Raw genomic sequence first — 22,304 nt, 5'->3', positions numbered from 1 at the left:
CGGGACTAACATATGGTTTAATTTTATTTCAATAATTCGCTTGCGCGTAGGGGTCTTTAGCAGTGGGAGGACCCGGAGAAAACCCACGAGGTTGGACAGGTGACCCTACTCCTTGTCATGTACAACCGGGGATTCGAAACCACGCCAGTCGACTCAATGACAGACTTTATGAAATATAAATCTGTAATCAGATTGGCTTGTGTTCCATGTGAAAGTGTGCTGCAGATAAGCAAAAACATATCAAAATTCAATTTTTAATAATTTATTTAGAAAAATCGAAGCATACTATGAAGTTAGAGAAAGACGTTGAGAATAAAATTTTTGTTCTCGAAGGGCACTATATGATAAAGAAACAATAAAGATTTGTTATCAAAAACAATATAACATACATTTAATACAGATAACAGTTCAATATGCCTTAAAACAATTAGTTCTCATAATTCCATACACTGTATTTACAAGATGCAATTAAAACTTAAACCAAGCCAAAATATACTTTTATTGCGATTAAATACAATAAATTTATTTAAACATTAAAATGGTTTGATTTTGATCTGTTCAAGAAAAAAAAACAATTCATAATTTCATTGGTGTTGATCTGTTCTGTGAGATGACAAGCTTGTCTTTCTTCAAAATTTTATTTCCACATAAAGTCAGATTAGAGAGAGAGAGAGAAATGGGGTTTAACGTCCACTCGACACAAACTAGGTCATTTCGGGACTAACATATGGTTTAATTTTATTTACATAATTCGCTTGCGCGTAGGGGTCTTTAGCAGTGGGAGGAAACCGGAGGACCCGGAGAAAACCCACGAGGTTGGACAGGCGACCCTACTCCTTGCCACGTACAACCGGGGATTCGAAACCACGCCAGTTGACTCAATGACAGACTGTATGATACAGCGCGCGCACGCTAACCATTCAGCCATCCAACCCCCAGTCAGATTAGAGATAAAGTTGATTTTAAGATTTTTATGTGGTTACAAGTTAAGCCAAAAATGAAACTAAAATTAGCCAACACCCAAGGTGCACATTCGAAAGATTTTTTTTCATTCCTAGTTGAAATAACACATCAGATCAACCCAATTAAATACTTCATTTTGACCCAAATTAAAGAAGTTTAGGTCCTTTAATTAATCTTACCGGTAATTCATTAATACATGCAGAATGTTACTTAAAAGATTCTATGTTTGTATTTTCTGAAAGCTTTAAGATTTGAAACTATATATTTGTTTTAATTTGAATGTATAATTTTGTGGTTATTATCTGTGGTAGGAATATGTGGGTATGTTGCCGGAGAATCCTAACTTTATGGTTACCCATCAAAGAATTAGTAGCAGTGTTCACAAATTCAGTTTTCAATAGTTTTTCTGATGTTTTGGTATTAAAATTAATGGAATTTTATCGTGATTTTTTTGTCTCCTATATTTAATATGTTAATTCTATTAAAAAAATCTAATATTTTTAAAAAGATCCAAAATTTCTAAAAATGATCCCAAAAGAAAACATTTAAATTGATTCAATTATTGTATAAGCACTCATATAAGTATTCCATTAGGCCACTACAGAACTTCAAGCCAAAGTTCTTTTTATATTGAAACAAAACAAACAATCAAATAGAAAAAGTAGATTTTACAGATGCATGGTTTAACAATTATTGTTGAGCAATTCGTACAAGAATAGATACATTTAATAATTTGTACATTACTCACAAAAAAATATCATACAGGTACCAAACCAATTTTTTTTTAAAATACACAAAAAGTCATGAAATTTTAAAGATAGAAATAATGAATTTATAAGAATATATATGTCCTGTTATTGAAATTAAATTCTCTAATAAGAGTTACAAAGGATGGATATTTTATTAGTTGAACACATACAACTATATATGGTCATTGTTGGTAAAAAAAGAGGACAATAGGAAGAATGACAATAAAATGGCAATATATATTAAAATGTCTATGTGAATACTTCAGCAGAGACTATCAACTATTTAATGTTAAAATTAACATTATAGTCCTACAACTTTCTGTCCAAGACTAAAAGTAGATTATTCTTCAGTAGCACAATTAGCCATTCCCAGGAAGTGCCACAAATATTTATCATTTGTTACCAGAAACACTCAAAAATAAATTTAATCAACCAAAATACTGCTGTTATAGGGCTATTAACTCCAAACAATCTGTCTCCAGAGGTCTATGTCGCATCCGGTTAATATCATTTAAGTTATTACAGTATATATTTTGTTTTACCACATCTACATTTATATATTGTTTTCTCTATTTCCTGTCAACAATAGAGCAAACAATTCCAGACAAAAATCTACTATCCATTCCTAGGCATTAATATGGCAAATATCACACTTTTTATATTATAATTAATCATGGCCTAACACTTTATAAAGAGATACAACAAGACCACTAATTATCAATTAGACTGAGCCCAAATATGGTAATAAATGTTTATCAGACAGGTACCATAACTCTGGAACTACTACTTACATTTATTTTAGAAAATTTGATGAAAATTAGGGAAAGTACAAGTATGTGTGTGAACAGACGGACAGGGACCAAACAATATAAAAACAGTAACACTACACATCTTACACAAATCATGAACACAGCGAAACAATGAAGAAATATATCTATTCTCAAGACACCTACATATAAAGTAAGGATAAACTAAATAATATTCAGTTCTTTTAGATGGGAAATAATTCAGACTAATTCCTTTTGTTACATATTTACTGTCAAATAACTAAAGAAAGAAAAGGTTATATAAGAAATAGAAAGAATCTCTAAATGTTTTATTGAATGTCATAGTAAAATTAATTTAATGATTTTTTTTGCCAATTTAACCACAAAGTCTGTGTTTTTTCAATACCCAATATCCAATTTTAGACAATTTTTAATTATTAAATTTAATTAGAAAATGGTGTGTCAAGATTTAAAAAAACAAACGAAAACTTGGAAAATAATGGTCAGATCTTATTGTACAGAATAACTAGTTCAGCTCTTAAATAAAACACTACAAAAATTGTTGCCTACATATTTTTTTTTTAATAACATAATGGTCTATTTTTATGCAACTACTTTCATGAAACGTCCTTTCATTCTTCACGGGATCACATACGACAATACTGATTCCAATATTTTACATTTATACAAGAAAATAACAATAGAAAAATAAATCTATCAGATCTTTTTGCAAACTTCAGATGAATGTCGATGAACACAAACAACTTGCACATGGTATAACAAGATTTCAACAATAACAATCATTTTGAAATTTACATGTATACATAACAAATAAATATGTTGCCAGGAGCAACAAGTAGGCCCAAATATGCAACACAATTGTTTGTTGTCATCAAATCTTATGCTACAAATGATTTATGGTAATTGAGTCTAATGTCCCTTCAACACAATACTTTGATCATTTTGAGACTAACATGGTCATATTTATATTGCCCGAAGAGAAGAGTTACTGCTTACTGTTCTTCCTACAGCCAAGGTTTTTATTATGTGCATGCTAATGACTGGGTATACTGTCCTTGTGAACACTGTGATTGATGGGCTGGAAAACCATGAAAGTTCTTCTTGGCCTATGCCATGATTTGAACCCGGGACACACTAGTCGAAAGTCCAGTTACCTGGTTGCTCGAAAACCACTGCATCAAGAAGCAATTTTTAGCAATGATGCACATGGATAACAAATATATACTTATTTCGTTGAAGTACCGTATATTAAATGTTGGTCGAGTTTTATAAATCATCTTCCTGATCTGAATGTTTTAGTTCACTCTTCATCTTATTGTGGGTTTCTCTGGGTCCTCCAGTTTCCTCTTACAGCTGAAGCGAATTACAGAAATAAAATTACAACATATGTTAGTCCTGAAATGACCTATTTTGTGTTGAGTGGAAGTTAAACCCCATTTCTCTCTCTCTCTTTTTATCTTATCTAAACAATTTCTTAATCAGATAAAGCATGTAAACAATTTTCTAAACTTTTTAAACTTATCTTTCTTGAGTTATTTTGACAATAGGCCTGAACAATTCTCAAGGCTAAAGCCAAATGTGGAACCAAGGAAATACATTAAAATAAATTTATAAAAGTGGATTTTTAATTCAGGTGGTTTCATAAAACAAGTAAATAATATTGTTGTGGTTGGCTACATTTTATAATAGATATACACGTGTTGACAAAATTAAACCAGACATTTATTTGATACTGAGAGGCAATACAAACTCATTTGAGATACACAAATTTAACCTTGCAATTCACAATGTTATTACATCAGATCGTGATCGCGTAAAACCGTCACAGATTAGTTTCTGAAACACAAAAAACTGAATTTGACCGAATGGAAGACACAAGGTAGACAACTGTACAAAGAATCCACTGGAGATTTTCCAAGTTCTGGATGGCAATGTATTACTGCAGGATTGCCCACTGTAAGCTTCCGTACTGCTGCTAGTGTGAGGAGTCCACATGACTCGGTGAGAAAGAAGCTGGCTCGCAAACCAGAAAGTCTCGGTTTCGCTCCTGGTGTTGGCCGACAAAGTTCCTTAGGATTTTATTTCATGGTTCCCACTGGTGCAGGAGGGTCTACAAAGGAGAGTGTCTAGTCATTCGGATGGAACAAAACACTGAGGCCCTGTGTACACATTGGCGTGCACGTAAAATAACCCTTGAGAGCAGGCTAGAATGCTGCTGTATGACCAAAATTTCTCTCATAGCACACTATATGCAGAAAAGTAGGACGTTAAATCGGATTACATTTTATTTCTTGTGTCGCTAAATAACCTGTGTACAGTTATGCAAAGTAAATTACATGTCAAGTTCATTTCCAGTCAAATCAGTGGTGTGTTTTCATTGCTTCTCAGTATAGGTTATTACATGTACATATCAGTATATTACATATCAGGAACCTGGGCTTATATCTTGTCCATTTTTTACATATCTCATCGAATACCAATAATGTACCAATTTAACTACCGGTTATTTTACCTCAAAACACTCAATTATTTAACAAAATCATTAGATATTTGTTGAAAAACACCCTCAAAAATAAACTAGGTGAATGCATTTAGCACATACTGTACGTAACTAACAGTTTAATTTACAAACTGATATACCTGTAAAAATCAGTATTACAGTTTTTATTTACCATGGTTAATTGTCAACAGGTGATTTTGTGAACACAAAAGAGAGTATGATAAACAATTATATCTATCGTCATTACAGCCTGTCAGTGGTTATATAAATAACTTTTAATAATGACATTTACACAAACACAAAACTATTCCCATTAATTCTATAGCGCCATAAATATAAATCTTATTTGATAACAGAAACAGTGTTTGCACACTGATTCATTAATTATAGTTAGTTTCCAATTTGTTATAAACAAGTTTAGTTCAGGAAAAGGTACAGGCTGCCTTTAACTGTTCCAATAGGGAAGAGGCAAAAAGTTTAAATTATTCAACTGAAATTAAAAGTCGAATACTAAATTTTTTTTGAATGTTTCCATGTTTCTCTTTTCTCTATATAACATGGAAGCATTTATATTTCTTATTAAGATTTGTGTGTATTTTAGAGACATTTTTATTTTTCCATTGGCGGAAGAAATCATTTTAACATTAATATTGATAATGTCAAAATGCTTTTTCGAAAAGGACATATATTGGGTCCATCTTTTGTCTCTTTCTAGAATAGACTGGAGAGACTTTAATAAGAAATAGTTCATGTTTGGATAAGACTATGGTGATATAATATAATATAAATATATATAGGTTTAATGTGATATTTGTAAAATAATCAACTTAATACACTTTACCCTGTCTTCTCAAATAATATTGTCCTAAATGTGTGGATAAGAAGTCAGTATATTATACCGAATAGACAACATTTTAATATGTTCATTTTACTTCTATCGGTCATAACCATGTGGGTTATTCTACATCAAAGTGATACTGAACAAAAATAATCAAGGTCAGATAACTTTGGCATGTGAATTTAACAAAATGATAAATATAAATACCCGGTAGATTAGATAATCATAGTTCAGTATTCTCATAATTAAGTAAATTTTAAGATGGAATGAAAGTTTCACAACTCTGAGGGCGATTTTAGTTGTATTAACTGTATTAATATTAATGACTTGTTTCAGACATAAAATGTACACAAAACATGTTTATATTTGTATTTATGAAAAGGTATCTACTAATCCTATACTTCAATGTGCACATTTCTAGAAACAATTATTCTTATCAGATCACAATTTCACAGGCAGCTCACTTCAACACACCAAGTACGTCATCCAAAAAAAACATCCTTACAATAACAGGAAATGGTGTTCAAATAGAAGTCAGCTACAAAATGGCTGAGCAATAAAATTAGATTGAAAATCAAATAAAATGTAATTGGACATTATATGTAATTATAACCCTTTACATTCAATAGTATTTTTGAAATCTTACTTATGGCTGGACAGTGTACATATTTGACCATTAAAGTCAATCCTATACAATCTAAAAAGACATTTTTTCTGGTCAAATTTTTAGCAATCTGTGTGAGGATGTTTTCCTGGGTTTTGTACTTTGTGTGTGTTAATCATCTGAGATTCAAATCATTTCTTTGTGAACAAAATATTTGTACGACAAAATACATATGTTCACCATATTGTTTGTGCCAAATAAACTGGGACATTTTTTTTGACAAAGAAAATACATAGATATATGTACAAAATAAACAAACAAATTATTAGAGACATAAAATCAAATTCTTATAAATTCTTCTCTAAGTATATACATTTAATACATTTTACTTACAATCAACTTCATATTCACATATTACCACTGAATGTCAATAAAATACAAAACACTGTTATTCATTCCATCTAATAACAAGCGCTGACCAGCAGATAAACTCCCTTTTAGTGAAAAATTAACTGATCTAATTAAATACAAAAAGTATTATATGTTTTGGAACAGTTAATTATTTTACAATAAGGGGTGGGTTTTTTTTTGCAAACAATCTGTTATTTCTTCTTTTGAATAAAGGCCATCTATGATTTATAAATATTATAGTAAAAATAATTATCTAAATAATGAATAACATTAATAATTATTGCATATGGTACTAATAATAGCCATTAGGTCTTGTTTACATACATGTTAACATTATCTTAATCTTAATAATATTAATGTACACTAAAACAAACTACAAGTTATCAGAAAATCTCCTAAAGCAAAACAACACTATTATTAATTAGCACTTATGGTTTATCAGTTAACATATAAAATATTAAATTATGTTTGTCAATTCTATCTTCTTCTGGTCAATTATTTATCACTTTTTCTCAATGATCCAGGTCACTCAGTAGATCTTCAAATATCGCACAATGTACACAGAAAAGACAATTTAAAAAAAAAAACAATGTTTATTCACAAGACAGTGTTCCTTTCTACACACTAACATCTACACTCTCACTCTGAAAAGATAAAGGACAAATAGGTTGCTAGGCAACGAAACATATGCCCAAAGCAGCTAAGTCGTCCAGGGAGTCAACAAGGGTTGTCACATATTTTTTTTCTTGTCAGAAATGAAAACATTTACAACACACTAAAATATGATTACGAGTAACAATCCATTTGGCTTTTAGTTCTGCCCTATTCTATCATTTAGCATACAAAACATTTAATATCTATTGCCATAATTATTTTTGTCTCATGACCTTAAACACTGTGTATAAATTTAAAGTCACTCAGATATTACCTTTTAGCCTCCACAAGATTTTTCAAAGTGCTCAAGGGCCATAACTCTGGCAATAATTATCAGAAATCGTTGACAATCAATAGGATTCTTCGTCTCAGGACCTTAAACACTGTGTATAAATCTAAAGTCAATCAGATATTAAATTTAGCCTCTAGAATGTCCACAAGATAATTCAAAGTGATTAAGGGCCATAACTCTGGCAGTAATTATCAGAAATTGTTGAAAATCAATAGGCCTCTTTGTCTCATGACCGTAAGCACTGTTTATACATTTAAAGTCAAACGGATATTAAATTTTACTTCTAGAGCGTTCACAAACAATTGTGGACACCAGACGGACAGATAGGGGCGACAACAATATACGATCACATTTCAATGTTGGTGTATAAAAATCAAGGTACACATGGGATCTATTACTTTGAATCCTCTACTATTGTCATCCCCAGCTGACATTGTTATACTTAATGATCGATGGAAATAGTACTTAATAGAAATTATTACAGGCATGAAAATATTGAAACATATACAGGTCTATTCACATTCCACAATAATATGCACATTAACATTACCAGTATAAATAAACAATTTAGGCATAATTAGTCAAATAACTCATCAAAATTTAAAGAATGAAACAGAATTAAATATTGTCAATTAAAGAAAATGTTGCAAATACCAGAACAACATACCTAGAAAGAATCTAATATACAACACAGTAGACAGGTGTAAGATATGGCAAGCCAAAGCGGAATGAATTGCAAGACCGTTTTTTCTGCATGGAAAGAGAAAAATCGAGTATATAACAATTTTTTCATCACCTTCCAAGCATTTTATTCTGTACAAAACGACGTATAAAGATTCAATAAAGATTATTTTTTTCCATTGCTGCTCTTGTATTTTGTTATAGTCAAGTCAATTATACTGTTCACGGAAATATTTTACCACTATATTTTGTTTTTATAAACAATTCAACAAAATTATTTTTCACATGTCAAGACAAAAAAAATACACATGTCAAGACGAAAAAATTCATATGTCAACACTAAAAAATTCACATGTCAAGACGGAAAAATATAGTGATAAAATATTTCAATGAACAGTATAATTGACTTGACTATAACAAAATACAAGAGCATGCAATGGAAAAAAATAATCTTTATTGATATACGTCGTTTTGTACAGAAAAAATGCTTGGAAGGTGATGAAAAAATTGTTATATACTTGATTTTTTCTCTTTCCATACAGACAAAACGATCTTGCAATTAATTCCGCTTTGGCTTGCCATAGTAAGATTCATTGCTAATTGTAGGCTACATATTATAGAATATAGGGATTTGCTTACGTAAGCAACTGCTTCAATTGTCAGCAATTAGGTGGGATTATAATTGATTAAATGGGCTATAGTATTTTAATTGCGGTGTATTCCCACGAAGGTGCAGTTAATGACCGTGAACAAAATTAATCCTTCCCGCAAAGGCGCAGATATCACTCTGAATTTTATTCATCTATTGACATCTAATGATGAAAATCATCATATCATCCAAGTAGTGTTCACTCTGAATTTTATTCACACATTGGCAACTAATGATGAATATCATCAAATCATTCAAGTAGTGTTCGCCCTACTTGGAGCTGGCTTTTGCATCCAAGTAGTGTTTATATATATTCGCTCACTCTCAACCAGTGCCATTCTTAAAGATGTATAAACGCCTGTGACACTATCCGAATTTTGTCTGCGATATCACCCAAGGTGGAAGAAGACGTAAAACCCAACAAACGAACGGACGAAATCCGAATATCAGTTAATATTCTACAATGGTAAACGCACAACCTGAATTCAGCTTTCCACCTACAAGTCGCGGAGGTACCTATCTGTGCTCAGGTGGTTATATGTACCGTGTAAGTAAACGAAATATACATTTTTACAAGACCAGAATATTAATGAAATTAGAATGGTGCAGTATGTCGGGGGACGGGAACCACCAAGGAAGGGACATAAATATGCCCAATTGCAAAGCCAGATCCAGCAATTAAAAAGAAGACTCGAACAAGCGGAATTAACTTTGAAATGAAAATAATTTGTTTTATAGTATATTTATTTTCTTAAAGTCATATGTCAAACATGTTGCTAAAATGCTATTTAATTAGTCACATTAGGGATGGTGAAACTGTAAATTCTTATCATAGCACCATTGTTACATTTTTAATCGTTTTTTATCCCTAAAACCTGGATTCCCGCAAAGGCGCAGAAAACGAACTCCATAATCCGTTACGGTCAATTACTGCGCCTTCGTGGGAATAAACCTTAATTGCTACCTAACTGTAAATATACTAACCTATCTATTATTACGTGTTGGTAAATCAACTACATCTAACTGTAAATGACCAGGTGATACATGATGATCATAGCCTCCCTTAGATGACATCTGTCCTTGTATGGAATTAAGCTGTAATAATAAAAAAACATCACATACACTAATATATTTATTGATAATAAACATTATCTTGAACTGAATTAAAACAAGCCAACAGTGAGGCTGATGTCCCCCGCCGAAATAGGAAAATAATTAGAGGACACATATAAATTTATCACAAATTATCTTTTACAAAGTATTGAACAATCAAACAGTATATCTTTACTTATAGTCTAAGCATACAATGTTAGTTTGATCACTCTCACTTAATTAGAACTAAAGTTATCGTGCCCCAAAGCATCAACCAATCAAATAGCTTATCTCGGCCTATGCAGAAAATGCTCATTATCGAGGTATTCATGTAATGAAACTATAAACCAAGTTTGATCACTCTCACTTAATTAGAACTAAAGTTATCGTGTCCCAAAGCATCAACCAATCAAATGACTTATGTCGGCTTAGCCTGCGCAGAAAAGGTTCATCTAATTAGAACTAAAGTTATCGTGCCCCAAAGCATCAACCAATCAAATAGCTTATCTCGGCCTATGCAGAAAATGCTCATTATCGAGGTATTCATGTAATGAAACTATAAACCAAGTTTGATCACTCTCACTTAATTAGAACTAAAGTTATCGTGTCCCAAAGCATCAACCAATCAAATGACTTATGTCGGCTTAGCCTGCGCAGAAAAGGTTCATCTTCGAACTCCATCTAGGCATTGACCTAATAAAGGCCTACACCAAGTTTGAACATTCTACCTCAATTGGGAGGAGAGTTATTGTGTCCCAAAAAGTGTGACGGACAGACAGACAAACAGACAGACGGACGAACCCATTTTAATAGTCCCCTGCTTTCTTCGAAAGGCGGGGGACAATAAGCATACACACCAATTTTGAACATTTTAACTCAATTCGAAGGAGTGTGACGGACAGACAGACAAACAGACGACGGACGAACCCATTTTAATAGTCCCCTGCTTTCTTCGAAAGGCGGGGGACAATAAGCATACACACCAATTTTGAACATTTTAACTCAATTCGAAGGAGAGTTATTGTGTTCCAAAGTCTCAGCAAATCAAATTGCTTATCGCTCTGCTTAATCTGAGCAGAAAATGCTCATTATCGATCTTAGTCAAGGTATTACTGTAATGAAACTATACACCAAGTTTCATCACTCTCACTTAATTAGAACTAAAGTTGTAGTGTCCCAAAGCATCAACCAATCAAATTGTTTATCTACTTAATTAGAACTAAAGTTATAGTGTCCCAAAGCATCAACCAATCAAATTGTTTATCTCTGCTTACCCTAAGCGGAACGGACAGACAAACAGACAGACGGACGAACCCATTTTAATAGTTCCCTGCTTTCTTCGAAAGGCGGGGGACAATAAGCATGAACATTTACTCAATTCGAAGATCAACCAATCAAATTGTTTATCTCTGCTTACCATAAGCGGAACGGACAGACAGACAAACAGACAGACGGACGAACCCATTTTAATAGTTCCCTGCTTTCTTCGAAAGGCGGGGGACAATCAAAGTAGGAGAGTTATTGTTTTCCAAAGTCTCGACCAATCAAATTGCGTATCGCTCTGCTTACCCTGAGCAGAAAATGCTCATTATCAAACTTAGTCAAGGTATTACTGTAATGAAACTATACACCAAGTTTCATCAATCTCACTTAATTAGAACTAAAGTTATCGTGTCCCAAAGCATCAACCAATAAAATTGCTTATCTCTGCTTACCCTAAGCGGAAAATGCTCATCTTCGAACTCCATCAAGGCATTGACCTAATCAACACATACACCAAGTTTGAACATTCTAGCTCAATTAGGAAGAGAGTTATCGTGCCCCAAAGTATCAACCAATCAAATTGCTTATCTCTGCTTACCCTAAGCGGAAAATGCTCATCTTCGAACTCCATCAAGGCATTGACCTAATAAACACATACACCAAGTTTGAACATTCTAGCTCAATTAAAAGTTATCGTGTCCCAAAGCATCAACCAATCAAATTGCTTATCTCTGCTTACCCTAAGCGGAAAATGCTCATCTTCGAACTCCATCAAGGCATTGGCCTAATCAACCCATACACCAAGTTTGAACATTCTAGCCCAATTAGGAAGAGAGTTATCGTGTCCCAAAGCATCAACCAATCAAATTGCTTATCTCTGCTTACCCTAAGCGGAAAATGCTCATCTTCGAACTCCATAAAGGCATTGACCTAATTAACACATACACCAAGTTTGAACATTCTAGCTCAATTAGGAAGAGAGTTATTGTGTCCCAAAAAGTGTGACGGACAGACAGACGGACAGACAGACAGACGGACGAACCCATTTTAATAGTCTCCTGCTTTCTTCGAAAGGCGGGGGACAAAAATAATGGCCAAAATCAACATAAAAAAAAACATCGAACCTATGATAAATTCATTCAACATGCATTTGTAAAACATCTAACCCATAAGAAGCACACCCATTAGTAATTATGATTTTAAAGTCTTCGGCCATCCCATCTACATTATTGAAGACTTATAAAATCATTAGCCTCTCTACAGAAAGTTAAGGGCTTAGTTTCAGTTATTATCCATTCCTGAGTCACTCCAAAATATGTTTAAGAGAGTATGACATATATATACTTTTTAAAATTGCTATCAAGCAGCAAGCCCAGGTTTATAATATAAATAAACACCTAAAATGTTTGGTTTATTGTAAAAGGATTTATAAGCCATCTATGAAAACAAGTCAAAGTCATCTCCATTTGATCAAGTCAATTTAGCATATTTTTTGACACAATTTATGAACCATGAAATTATTTGTCTTAATTCAACCATGAAAATTATTATGTTGGTATATGAGAATTTGAAATAGGTTAAAACATATTTAAATATTCAAAATAATAAGTTTACTGATTTAAAAGTTAATTAATCTTGAAAAAAAAATGTGTTTGAATTACCATTTGGAGACAATGGATTATATTCAAAGCGAGTCTTAAGTGACTCATACATTTAAAGGGAAATAACTCCCATTTTGTTTTGCTCCAACAACAAATAGTGCTTAGCCTTCAACAAACCGTAGAAGTGTAATTTGCGCTTAAAAGTCTTATAGTAACTGGGTGAAATGAGAGTTTGTTTGTCGATTGAATCTGTTAAAACAGAAAGCTATAAACCAAGTTCTATACTATTTACAGACATGATTGACTATGATATGTGAACTATCTCTTTAACTTGTTGGAAAATTGACAGTAGAAAACATCAATATCATCATGTTGTTTTAGCATATTTTGATTATACTTTAGCGTTTTAATTTTCAATTATAAAAAGAAAATTAGTCATGAATACAGTAAACTAAAACATAAATTTATTGCAAGTGATAAATTAATGCTTTAAATGAAATTTACCACAAATCGCATTAATTTCAATGCACATATATTTGTTCCGTAACGAATGGAACATTTATCGTCAACAGATAACAGAAAGTTTTTATCATTTTGAGACTAACATATGGTAATTACTAATGGAATCATTAATACAATACTTTGTAATTTGGAGAAAAACATAGATGTACAGTTAATTACCACTGGTGCAATGCTAGAGAGAAGAATTCTGCCCCAACAGCAGTCTTTCTGCATACTTCTTCGAATCTAACGGGAGACGCGGTGGCATGCTAACTTGGAGGTCACGTGTTTGATCCTGGTGTTGGCAGAGAAAGATCATCTGGATTTTCTGGCCTGTCAATGGTGCAGAACAGAGGGCCTGGCAAGCAAAAACTATTATACTTGTACAGAGGGGACAGAAACCATGCAGCAAATTTGCTTACACTTGAAAAAAAGAACCTTTGGCAGTTGGAATTCGATTTAAGAATAGGCCATAGCACTGCTATCCAGGCAAAATTTATCATAAGGAGGCTGATATCCCCTACCACCTTAATCCCAAAATGAATAGATGACACTCATTAATTATATTAATGTGCATACATGTATATACCTTTTTATAACCCATTAATAGAACACAATTTTTATGGGAAACAATCACTGGTTTATTCTAAAAGCACGACGTTTCGACAAGTATCCTCTTATCGTTATCAAGCACAATGACATTTCATAAACTTCAGATGAATATATAAGAGTGGACATGGTGAAACCATATAATAAGATAAAATAACAATAACAATAAAGATAAAGGATTAAACAAATTAGACATAAGATAAGTAGGGTAGTTAATTAGACAATCAACAACAAATGGAAAACATTTAGCTAATTATGAAGACCATCAAAGGGAGCCGTTGGATGCTGTTATGTTGTTTCAATGAGGTAATAGGGATGAAACCATTTACTAAGATATGGATAACACTTATAATAAATTAATGTAGGCATTGCATAGTCCATTAACAGAAGGCTAAATAAACAGGATAGGTGATAATATGTATGGTAGATGAGCAAGTGGTTATGACAATGAAAAAATTAAGAGTGTGAAAGCTCAAAAAAGAAATGACAAATGAAGTTAATAGCCTAATAAGTTAAACAGTCCAGAAAAAAGCCATAGGTTGGAAACATATTGTAATAAATGGGGTGATAAAGGGGGGGGACCATTTAACTTACTATTACATACATACTAATAGTATGTGAACGCTCAAAAAGAAATGACAAATGAAGTTAATAGCCTAATAAATTAAACAGTCCAGAAAAAAGGCCATAGGTTGGAAACATATTGTAATAAATGGGGTGATAAAGGGGGGGGGGGGACCATTTAACTTACTAATACATACACACTAATAGTAAGAAAGCAAGTACACACTGCCAATTCTCTCAGACTAACTAAACAGTTAAAGTTTGTGATTAATGGGTTGTAACTTAAGTTGAATTGTTCATTTTGATGACCTGATCGTATGCCCTTGAAATAGCCTGAGCAGAATATGCTCATCATCAAACTTAGTCAATGTATTGATGTAATTACTCCCAAATCTCGTCACTCTTTCTCACTAGAGAGTTATTGATTTCTATCAAGTGTCGACATATCAAATTGTTACATCATCAAAATCAGTCAAGGCATTCACCTAATGAGCACGTAGTTTGAACATTTTACTTTAATTAAAAGCTTAGTTATTGTGTTACAAAGTCATGACCAATCAAGTTGCATTTTTTTAAAATGAAGTGTTCATCATTATCACCTTATGTTCATCTACACCAAGTTCGAATATTCTACTTCAATCAGAAACTGAGTTATGGTGTACCAATAGGTATGACAAATAGACGACCCCATTTGAACAGTTACCTGGTCTCTCAAAAAGAGAGGTGATAAAAACTGTAAAACCTGGTACCGAGCCAAACCCAGTATACTTTACCTAGACTGTGTGAAGATGACCTAGTGTGTAGAATTTTGACATTTGTCTTATAACTTCATGCTAACTGTGCATGCAACCTACCAGTAATTTGTTTGTTTAATTAAGCGTTAGAGGTTTCACTAAAGATGAAGAGGTGAAATTTTCTACCAGGTCACACAAAGCTGTCAAAACTTTCTATATAGACAACACAGTATAAGATGAGTGTTATTTTAATTGAAATGAGAAAAAGAATGTATACTTACATTACTGGTATTATTACTGACATCTCCCGAACCTACATGAGTAGTATGACGAAAATCTGTTGGTGCACCTATCATACTTCTGTCTATTCTTCGTCTTTGTCGTTTCTGTAATTTAATTATAGACTTTACAATTGTATTTGTAATCGATTAAATATGTATAGACTTTACAATCAATGTATATTATGTAATGGATCACATGTATAGACTTTACAATCATTGTATATGGAATGGATTACATGTATACATTACAAATACAATCATTGTATGGATCACATATGTAGGCTATACTTTTTGATGAACTCAAATTTCAATTGTTTATTGCCAGTGCTCAAGGACCAATATGAATAGCATGTATATCTACTATCACACATAAAACATAAGCATAACCAAGTTTTAAAAATGTTTGATAGCTACATGACGACATAACTGCATTTAAAAAAAAATCTCTTCACATTATTGAAAACATTTATAGCTACATTTTAAAAAACATTTATAGCTACATTTTAGAAAACATTTATAGCTACATTTTAGAAAACATTTAGAGCTACATTTTAGAAAACATTTATAGCTACATTTTAGAAATAATATCACATTACTGAAAACATTTATAACTACATTTTAGAAATAAAATCTTTTCACATTATTGAAAACATAACTACATTTTAAAAATAAAATCTCTTCACATTATTGAAAACAACTACATTTTAGAAATAAAATCTCTTCACATTCTTGAATACATAACTACATTTTAGAAATCTCTTCACATTATTGAAAACATCAACTACATTTTAGAAATAAAATCTCTTCCCATTATTGAAAACATAATATATTTTAGAAATAAAATCTCTTCACATTATTGAAAACGTAACTACATTTTAAAAATAAAATCTCTTCACATAATTGAAAACATAACTGTATTTTAGAAATAAAATCTCTTCCCATTATTGAATACATAATTCATAACTACATTTTAGAATTCTCTTCCCATTATTGAAAACAAAACTATGTTTTAGAAATAAAATCTCTTCACATTATTGAAAACATAACTACATTTTAGAAATAAAATGGATTTGTTGATAAAAATAATGAACTTACAGGTTGCGGTTGTTCTGTTATACAGCAGTTTAAACATAATAATGTATCCCCCATGATTTGGTCCACTTCCAACAATCTATTGCTATGTTTGTTTGTTGACTTGGATCAGTTTTACGCAAACAACAGGTACTCCTCTTTGTTTACTGTTTTTTGTCAGAAAAGTTTGTCAGTTTTCTGAAAAAATATTAAAAAATCCCACACAAATAAAAATCATTCGCAACAAGAAGTAGTAAATCACAATAGTAGTGTGGGTGTTTGGGAATTATTACCCAGATGGTTTAATGAATATATTGAGTTTAGACAGGTACATTATGAATTACATCGTCTCTTTAGTTCAGGTCGACTGTTAAACATAAAATATGTTGGGTTATGAACATAAAATTTTTAACAAAGAAAGCTTTTCATATCACATTTTTCCATAAACTATTAATTAGGTGCAGGAAGACTACACCAAACATAACTATTAACTAAAAACCCAGAAGACAAACACATGCTACAAACTTATTAAGTGGACTCCCCAAAAAAACCAATAATTTTAGTCATATCTGTAATTGAAATTGATGGACCACAAAATCAGAATGTACTAGTTGTGAAGGCTTTAGGGGCGTTATTGGCTGATTATAGTCCACTGCAGCCATGATATAATGTTTGAAAAAGCTGATTTAAAAAATAACGAACTGGCCCTATGGTATTGTATTGTAAGTCAATTTAGTTCTAACTGGTTTTTGTCTCATGAGTGAATTTACGAGCCAATAAACCTTTGTATATCTCAGCAATGGGGCGAATGTAGATTCGTTTAGTTCAGATCACAATCAAAGTAATCACCACTTTTAACTATAACCACAATAATCCAAGATTTAAGTTATCAGAAATATAAATTTAAATATGTCTAGTTTTTACATTACAAAGCCAAAACCCACATATATTTCTTTTTAGTCACAAAATGTATGTTATCATATCAAGTTTCCAGGATATTGAAAATTTCATTCAAATTACTTTATTTTGAGCAAATTTATCAACGATTGTAGTTTTGACAAGATGACTACATTGATCGTAACCACAGTACTGGTCATTTGAGTCTTAGCCACGCTTCATTATTTTTAAATTAAATGGCCGAACCGTTCTAATCAGTAATCTACATAAAATCGGAGCTATCCGATGGCATCAAGACTTGATTATGGTCTTGTCATGTTAATAAATCTCTAATTTATAACTTATATAACATTTAAGGTCCAAAAGAAAGACCTGCAAAAGGGAGACTTAGCTCTTACATAAATAATCCCAGTCTAAAAGAAATTTGTTTCCATTATATTCTTGTCAATATATCAACGATACACAACACAATGAAAGCCTTTATTTAAAATGATGACCTCAAATATAGCAAATCATGTGATACATGACTTGTCATTTGTAACTAATGATGTTCCTGGCTGTCAAAATGTACATGTATGACACAACAACTCGCCTAGATTATCTCTTAATTACATGACCTCTAACAATTTTCTGGTAAAGATTTGTGATTAGACAGCAAATTTGTTTAAGTCTCTTTCTTCCTTCCTCCTTAGGCCAATCTACTCCTTTAAAGGAGTATTCCCAAATTTAAATATTTGTAAATTAAATCTCAAAATGTGATGATTTAGCTTATGCACTAGTTTGAATAAGATTGCTAGACTTGCTTAAAGATGAATTATGTAAGAGCTGAATCTGCCTATTGCAGATTCTTCTTTTGGCTTCAAATGTTATAAATTATCATTTAAACATTTATTCACAAGCCTGTAATCAACTTTCTTCTGATGTGCAAGATTTCAATGGATTTAAACACCCACTAGATAAAAAAAAATCAATATAATGGATAATCAAGACTTAGTTTCAGTTGTCAAGTACATTTGCTACAATATAAACGATCTACACTACTTCTTCAAATAGTCACAACTTTGTCCAGAGTTATACATACATTATGCAAGAGCTAAATCTGTCTATTGCAGGTCTTTCTTTAGGCCTGCAGACCATAATCAACTCTCGATGCCATCACTAGCCTGCGATATTTACTGGATTAGGATCCGATTTGCTGCTCAACTTTCATTCATGATTTAGTCATGAAATGGATAATCGAGACTATGTTTTTATCGTACTGACTTTAGTAATGATTATCGAGGCTAGGCCAAAAATTCAATCGCTAAATTCTCGGTTTGGAGTGGATCAATTTAAATGAAATTTTCAGCAAATTCCCTTAATATATAGTTTTTAACTATTATAGTGAGAACTGCCAGCTCTTTATCTAATCTCCAATAATGTATCTTTAAGTAATTTGAACGAAATTTTCTGATTTTAATACATGTACATTCATTTTGCATTATCTATTTTTAAACTATTAATATTATAGCAAGAACAACCAGCTCTTCATCTATTTAAATCTTACATAACGCATCTTTAACATAGTTACTTGTATAAGTGACTTGACAATTGCAACAATCACATTTGATTATAACTTCGGCAAATATAGATATGGTTAACCAGACACTTAGATAACATAGAATTAGGGGACTTATGGCCAAACCCTTATGGAAAATAACAGTTTGCATTTCTTCAAAAAATGGAGCAATAGTTGCACAGGTCTAGGATAAAGGTTTGCAAAAGTCTATAACAAGAAATCACTTAGTTCTATTCACTAAAATATACAAGAGATTGCTTCTTTAAGTATGCTGGTAGCACACAAGTACCTCTTAACTTCGAAAGAGATTTAAATTTCAATTTAAAGATATATTTCCTTGACAGTCCAGATAAAAAATACATAACCACAGATCGACAGGAAAATAGATTCAAACTATCAAGGAAATCCTAGTTCATGTTCCACACCCAACTGGCACATGATTTCTGGGGCCAGTTTCTCACTTCTAGTCTAGGGTTGCATCTGTATGGTTTACAAAGGAAGTGTGAGTATTTCATACAGAAAACAAGGTACACCCTTGTAAACACTATTGAGATTTGAGTCCATGTACATTTGTAAAAGAACCCTGCTTTGACAGTTGGAAATTGATAATGTATAGAGTTTTAGCAAGACAAGATTAAATCTACTTGTGTAAGTAACTTGTATAGTACCCTGAGAACAAAAGATTCGGTATGCTTATTTAAAGATCGATTTCCTTTCAAATAGTTATATAACTAATCAACAGAGTAGCCTATGAGCTGATGTTTATTGATTAGAAAACAACGACAGGATCTCTTATATGATAGGTAGTCAATTAATTTAAAAATATTTTCCCTCAAAGGGTACTATCAATGTCAAATAAAAGGTGTCATGATCACACAGGCCAGGCGACTGGGAAAAAATAAATTATCCTGGGCAATATTATAAGCCTACATTAAAGAAAAAAAAAAGTAGTTATGATTTACGAGAGAATGTACCTGGGTGATACATCATATCATACATACAGTTCATAATTAACATAATTATGACAAGTTTAAAAAGTTAACCTTGGCTAGACCAACAACTAACATACCAGTAAATGTATATGAAATAAATTAGGCCTATCAAATTTTTTTTAGCAACTGAATTAAAACAGATTAGCTACTCACACTCACATCATCATATTATCAAATAATAACCTTAATTTTTCTCTATTCACATTAAGGCTGCCAAAGAACACCAGACGGATTTCATAACAATAGATACTTATGAATGATGACTAAATAGTAAATGATGAGTTATTAATACATCAACAAAATTTCTCACTCTCACTACTCTCAGTCTAATGCCCATTTTACTGCTGACACAACTTTGTCGGTCTGTGTTCCACCCGGTAACGCCCATAATTTGTTTGTTTCTAAACACATATTCAACTCGTATTATCTTTCAGGCGGTTAGTAAGATTACTTACGTTTTAAAGATATGCTTAGATCGACGGAATGTATCATTATTTTACATAGAAGCTTGAAATAACTTCAGAATTCCTTATTGATGAAGATAGAACAGGAAAAACGGACTGCCGGAAGTCATTCGGTCGAGGTAGCTCGGTCCATATTGGGACGTCATACACCGAAAGCCCTGTAATACAAGACTAATGTAAGTTCGGGTCATACTATCATAGAGATATGGTTTGCGTTTACTTCGAGTAGCAACAATTTGATGCTCTAATCGGCGCTGTTCATTTTATATTTATTCACAGTATAAAAAATGCTTTAACAAAATGGGAAGCAACAGCCTTGTTTAATTTTTTCCCCAGAAAACATTAGTCATTGCAGACCTATACCCTTGGTGAGAGCGGAGATATTATATTTACCTCGACAAGCCGATTGAAGTATACCTGACGGATTATCGATTATCAAGAAGTCCAGCCAGCAAGTTAAGACGGGAGAAGAATACTGATTGCTGTCTTATATTTTACCTTACACATTGTAAAATGTAATAAAATATAATATTTTTAATAAACTGAATGGGGGAAAATACAAGTTATGTTAAAACATAATATAATATTATTCGAGTCAACGACTATAGTATAGACCTGTCCTATTAAAGATGCAGGACGGAGGGGCTGACAAGGAAAGCTGTCTAGTCGTTCGGATGGGACGAAAAACCGAGGTCCCGTGTACACATTGGCGTGCACGTAAAAGATCCCTTGGCAGTTGGAATTCGATATAAGAGTAGGCCGTAGTGCCGCTGTCCGGGCAAAATTTCACTCATAGCACACTGTATGGCGTATGCCCGTCTTCATTAGCCCAGGTTAGGAGCAGAACAGTAGGACGTTAAACTCCATTTCATTTCATTTCGTCCTATTAAAGGGACAATAACACTCTTGCTGGCTTGAAAGCTCCAGAAAATAAATAATATCTCTATCTAAGTACTAGATGTTTAAGTGTCCTACCTGTTGTGTAAATTATCCATTACATCCTATTTTACTTGTCCAGAGGGTTCGAAAATATTTTTAAATCGAAGTTTCATTTGAAAAGGTTTACGTTAGACGTTTCAAACCATTATGTTGAATTTTTCAAAATTTTTAAATAAGGTGTGTTAAGATGAAATTTGTATCATCAATTAATTGAAATATTCTAAAATAGTACAATTTGTTGACCAGAATAAAGATTGGGACATATTATTCAGTTACAATAAGAGTGGTATAATATCGAAATTATTTGCATTTCGGGTTTTGCATTTTCGGATATATTTTGATATTAGATAACGAATAAACTATAGGTAAACAGCAACGGCTAATGTTTTCGTTTTGACAGAAATGGATTGAAATGTGGTTTAACGTCGTCTTTTTCTGAAATGGCACACGCCATGCAGTGAGTTTTTGCTAGGATCTCGTCGTCGAATTCCAAATGTAAAGGGTTCATTTACGCGCACGCCAACGTACTGTACATTAAGCTAATGCTAACCAGGGGGTCAGGTCTTGGCCGTGAAAGTTCCCCGGTATTCTAGCGTGATTTCCCATTGT

The 22,304-nt window shown here is 32.4% G+C and overlaps 1 protein-coding gene across 1 annotated transcript; it reads right to left on the bottom strand.

Moving 5' to 3' along the window:
* Positions 1–480: 480 nt before the first annotated feature.
* Positions 481–20,891, bottom strand: LOC126814953 (CDC42 small effector protein 2-A). Its single transcript, XM_050540423.2, has 5 exons — positions 20,748–20,891; positions 16,870–17,043; positions 15,775–15,879; positions 10,114–10,224; positions 481–7,497 (listed from the first exon to the last, which is right to left on the bottom strand). Exons 2-4 carry the CDS (start codon positions 16,921–16,923, stop codon positions 10,114–10,116), a joined length of 270 nt encoding a protein of 89 aa, XP_050396380.1. The 5' UTR covers positions 16,924–17,043; positions 20,748–20,891; the 3' UTR covers positions 481–7,497.
* Positions 20,892–22,304: the final 1,413 nt, after the last annotated feature.

Source organism: Patella vulgata, chromosome 3 (assembly GCF_932274485.2).
Source record: "Patella vulgata chromosome 3, xgPatVulg1.2, whole genome shotgun sequence".
NCBI lineage: Eukaryota > Metazoa > Mollusca > Gastropoda > Patellidae > Patella > Patella vulgata.
The sequence above is the reverse complement of the archived record's forward strand: the minus strand, read 5'-3'. Positions and strand labels throughout refer to the sequence as shown.

Excerpts from the sequence above, each read along its gene's own strand:
- LOC126814953 (XM_050540423.2), bottom strand. The coding sequence starts at position 16,923 with ATGGGGGATACATTATTATGTTTAAACTGCTGTATAACAGAACAACCG. Across the intron at positions 15,880-16,869 it reads TAACAGAACAACCGCAACCT|AAACGACAAAGACGAAGAAT; the intron begins GTAAGTTCATTA and ends ATTAAATTACAG. Across the intron at positions 10,225-15,774 it reads TCAGTAATAATACCAGTAAT|CTTAATTCCATACAAGGACA; the intron begins GTAAGTATACAT and ends TTATTATTACAG.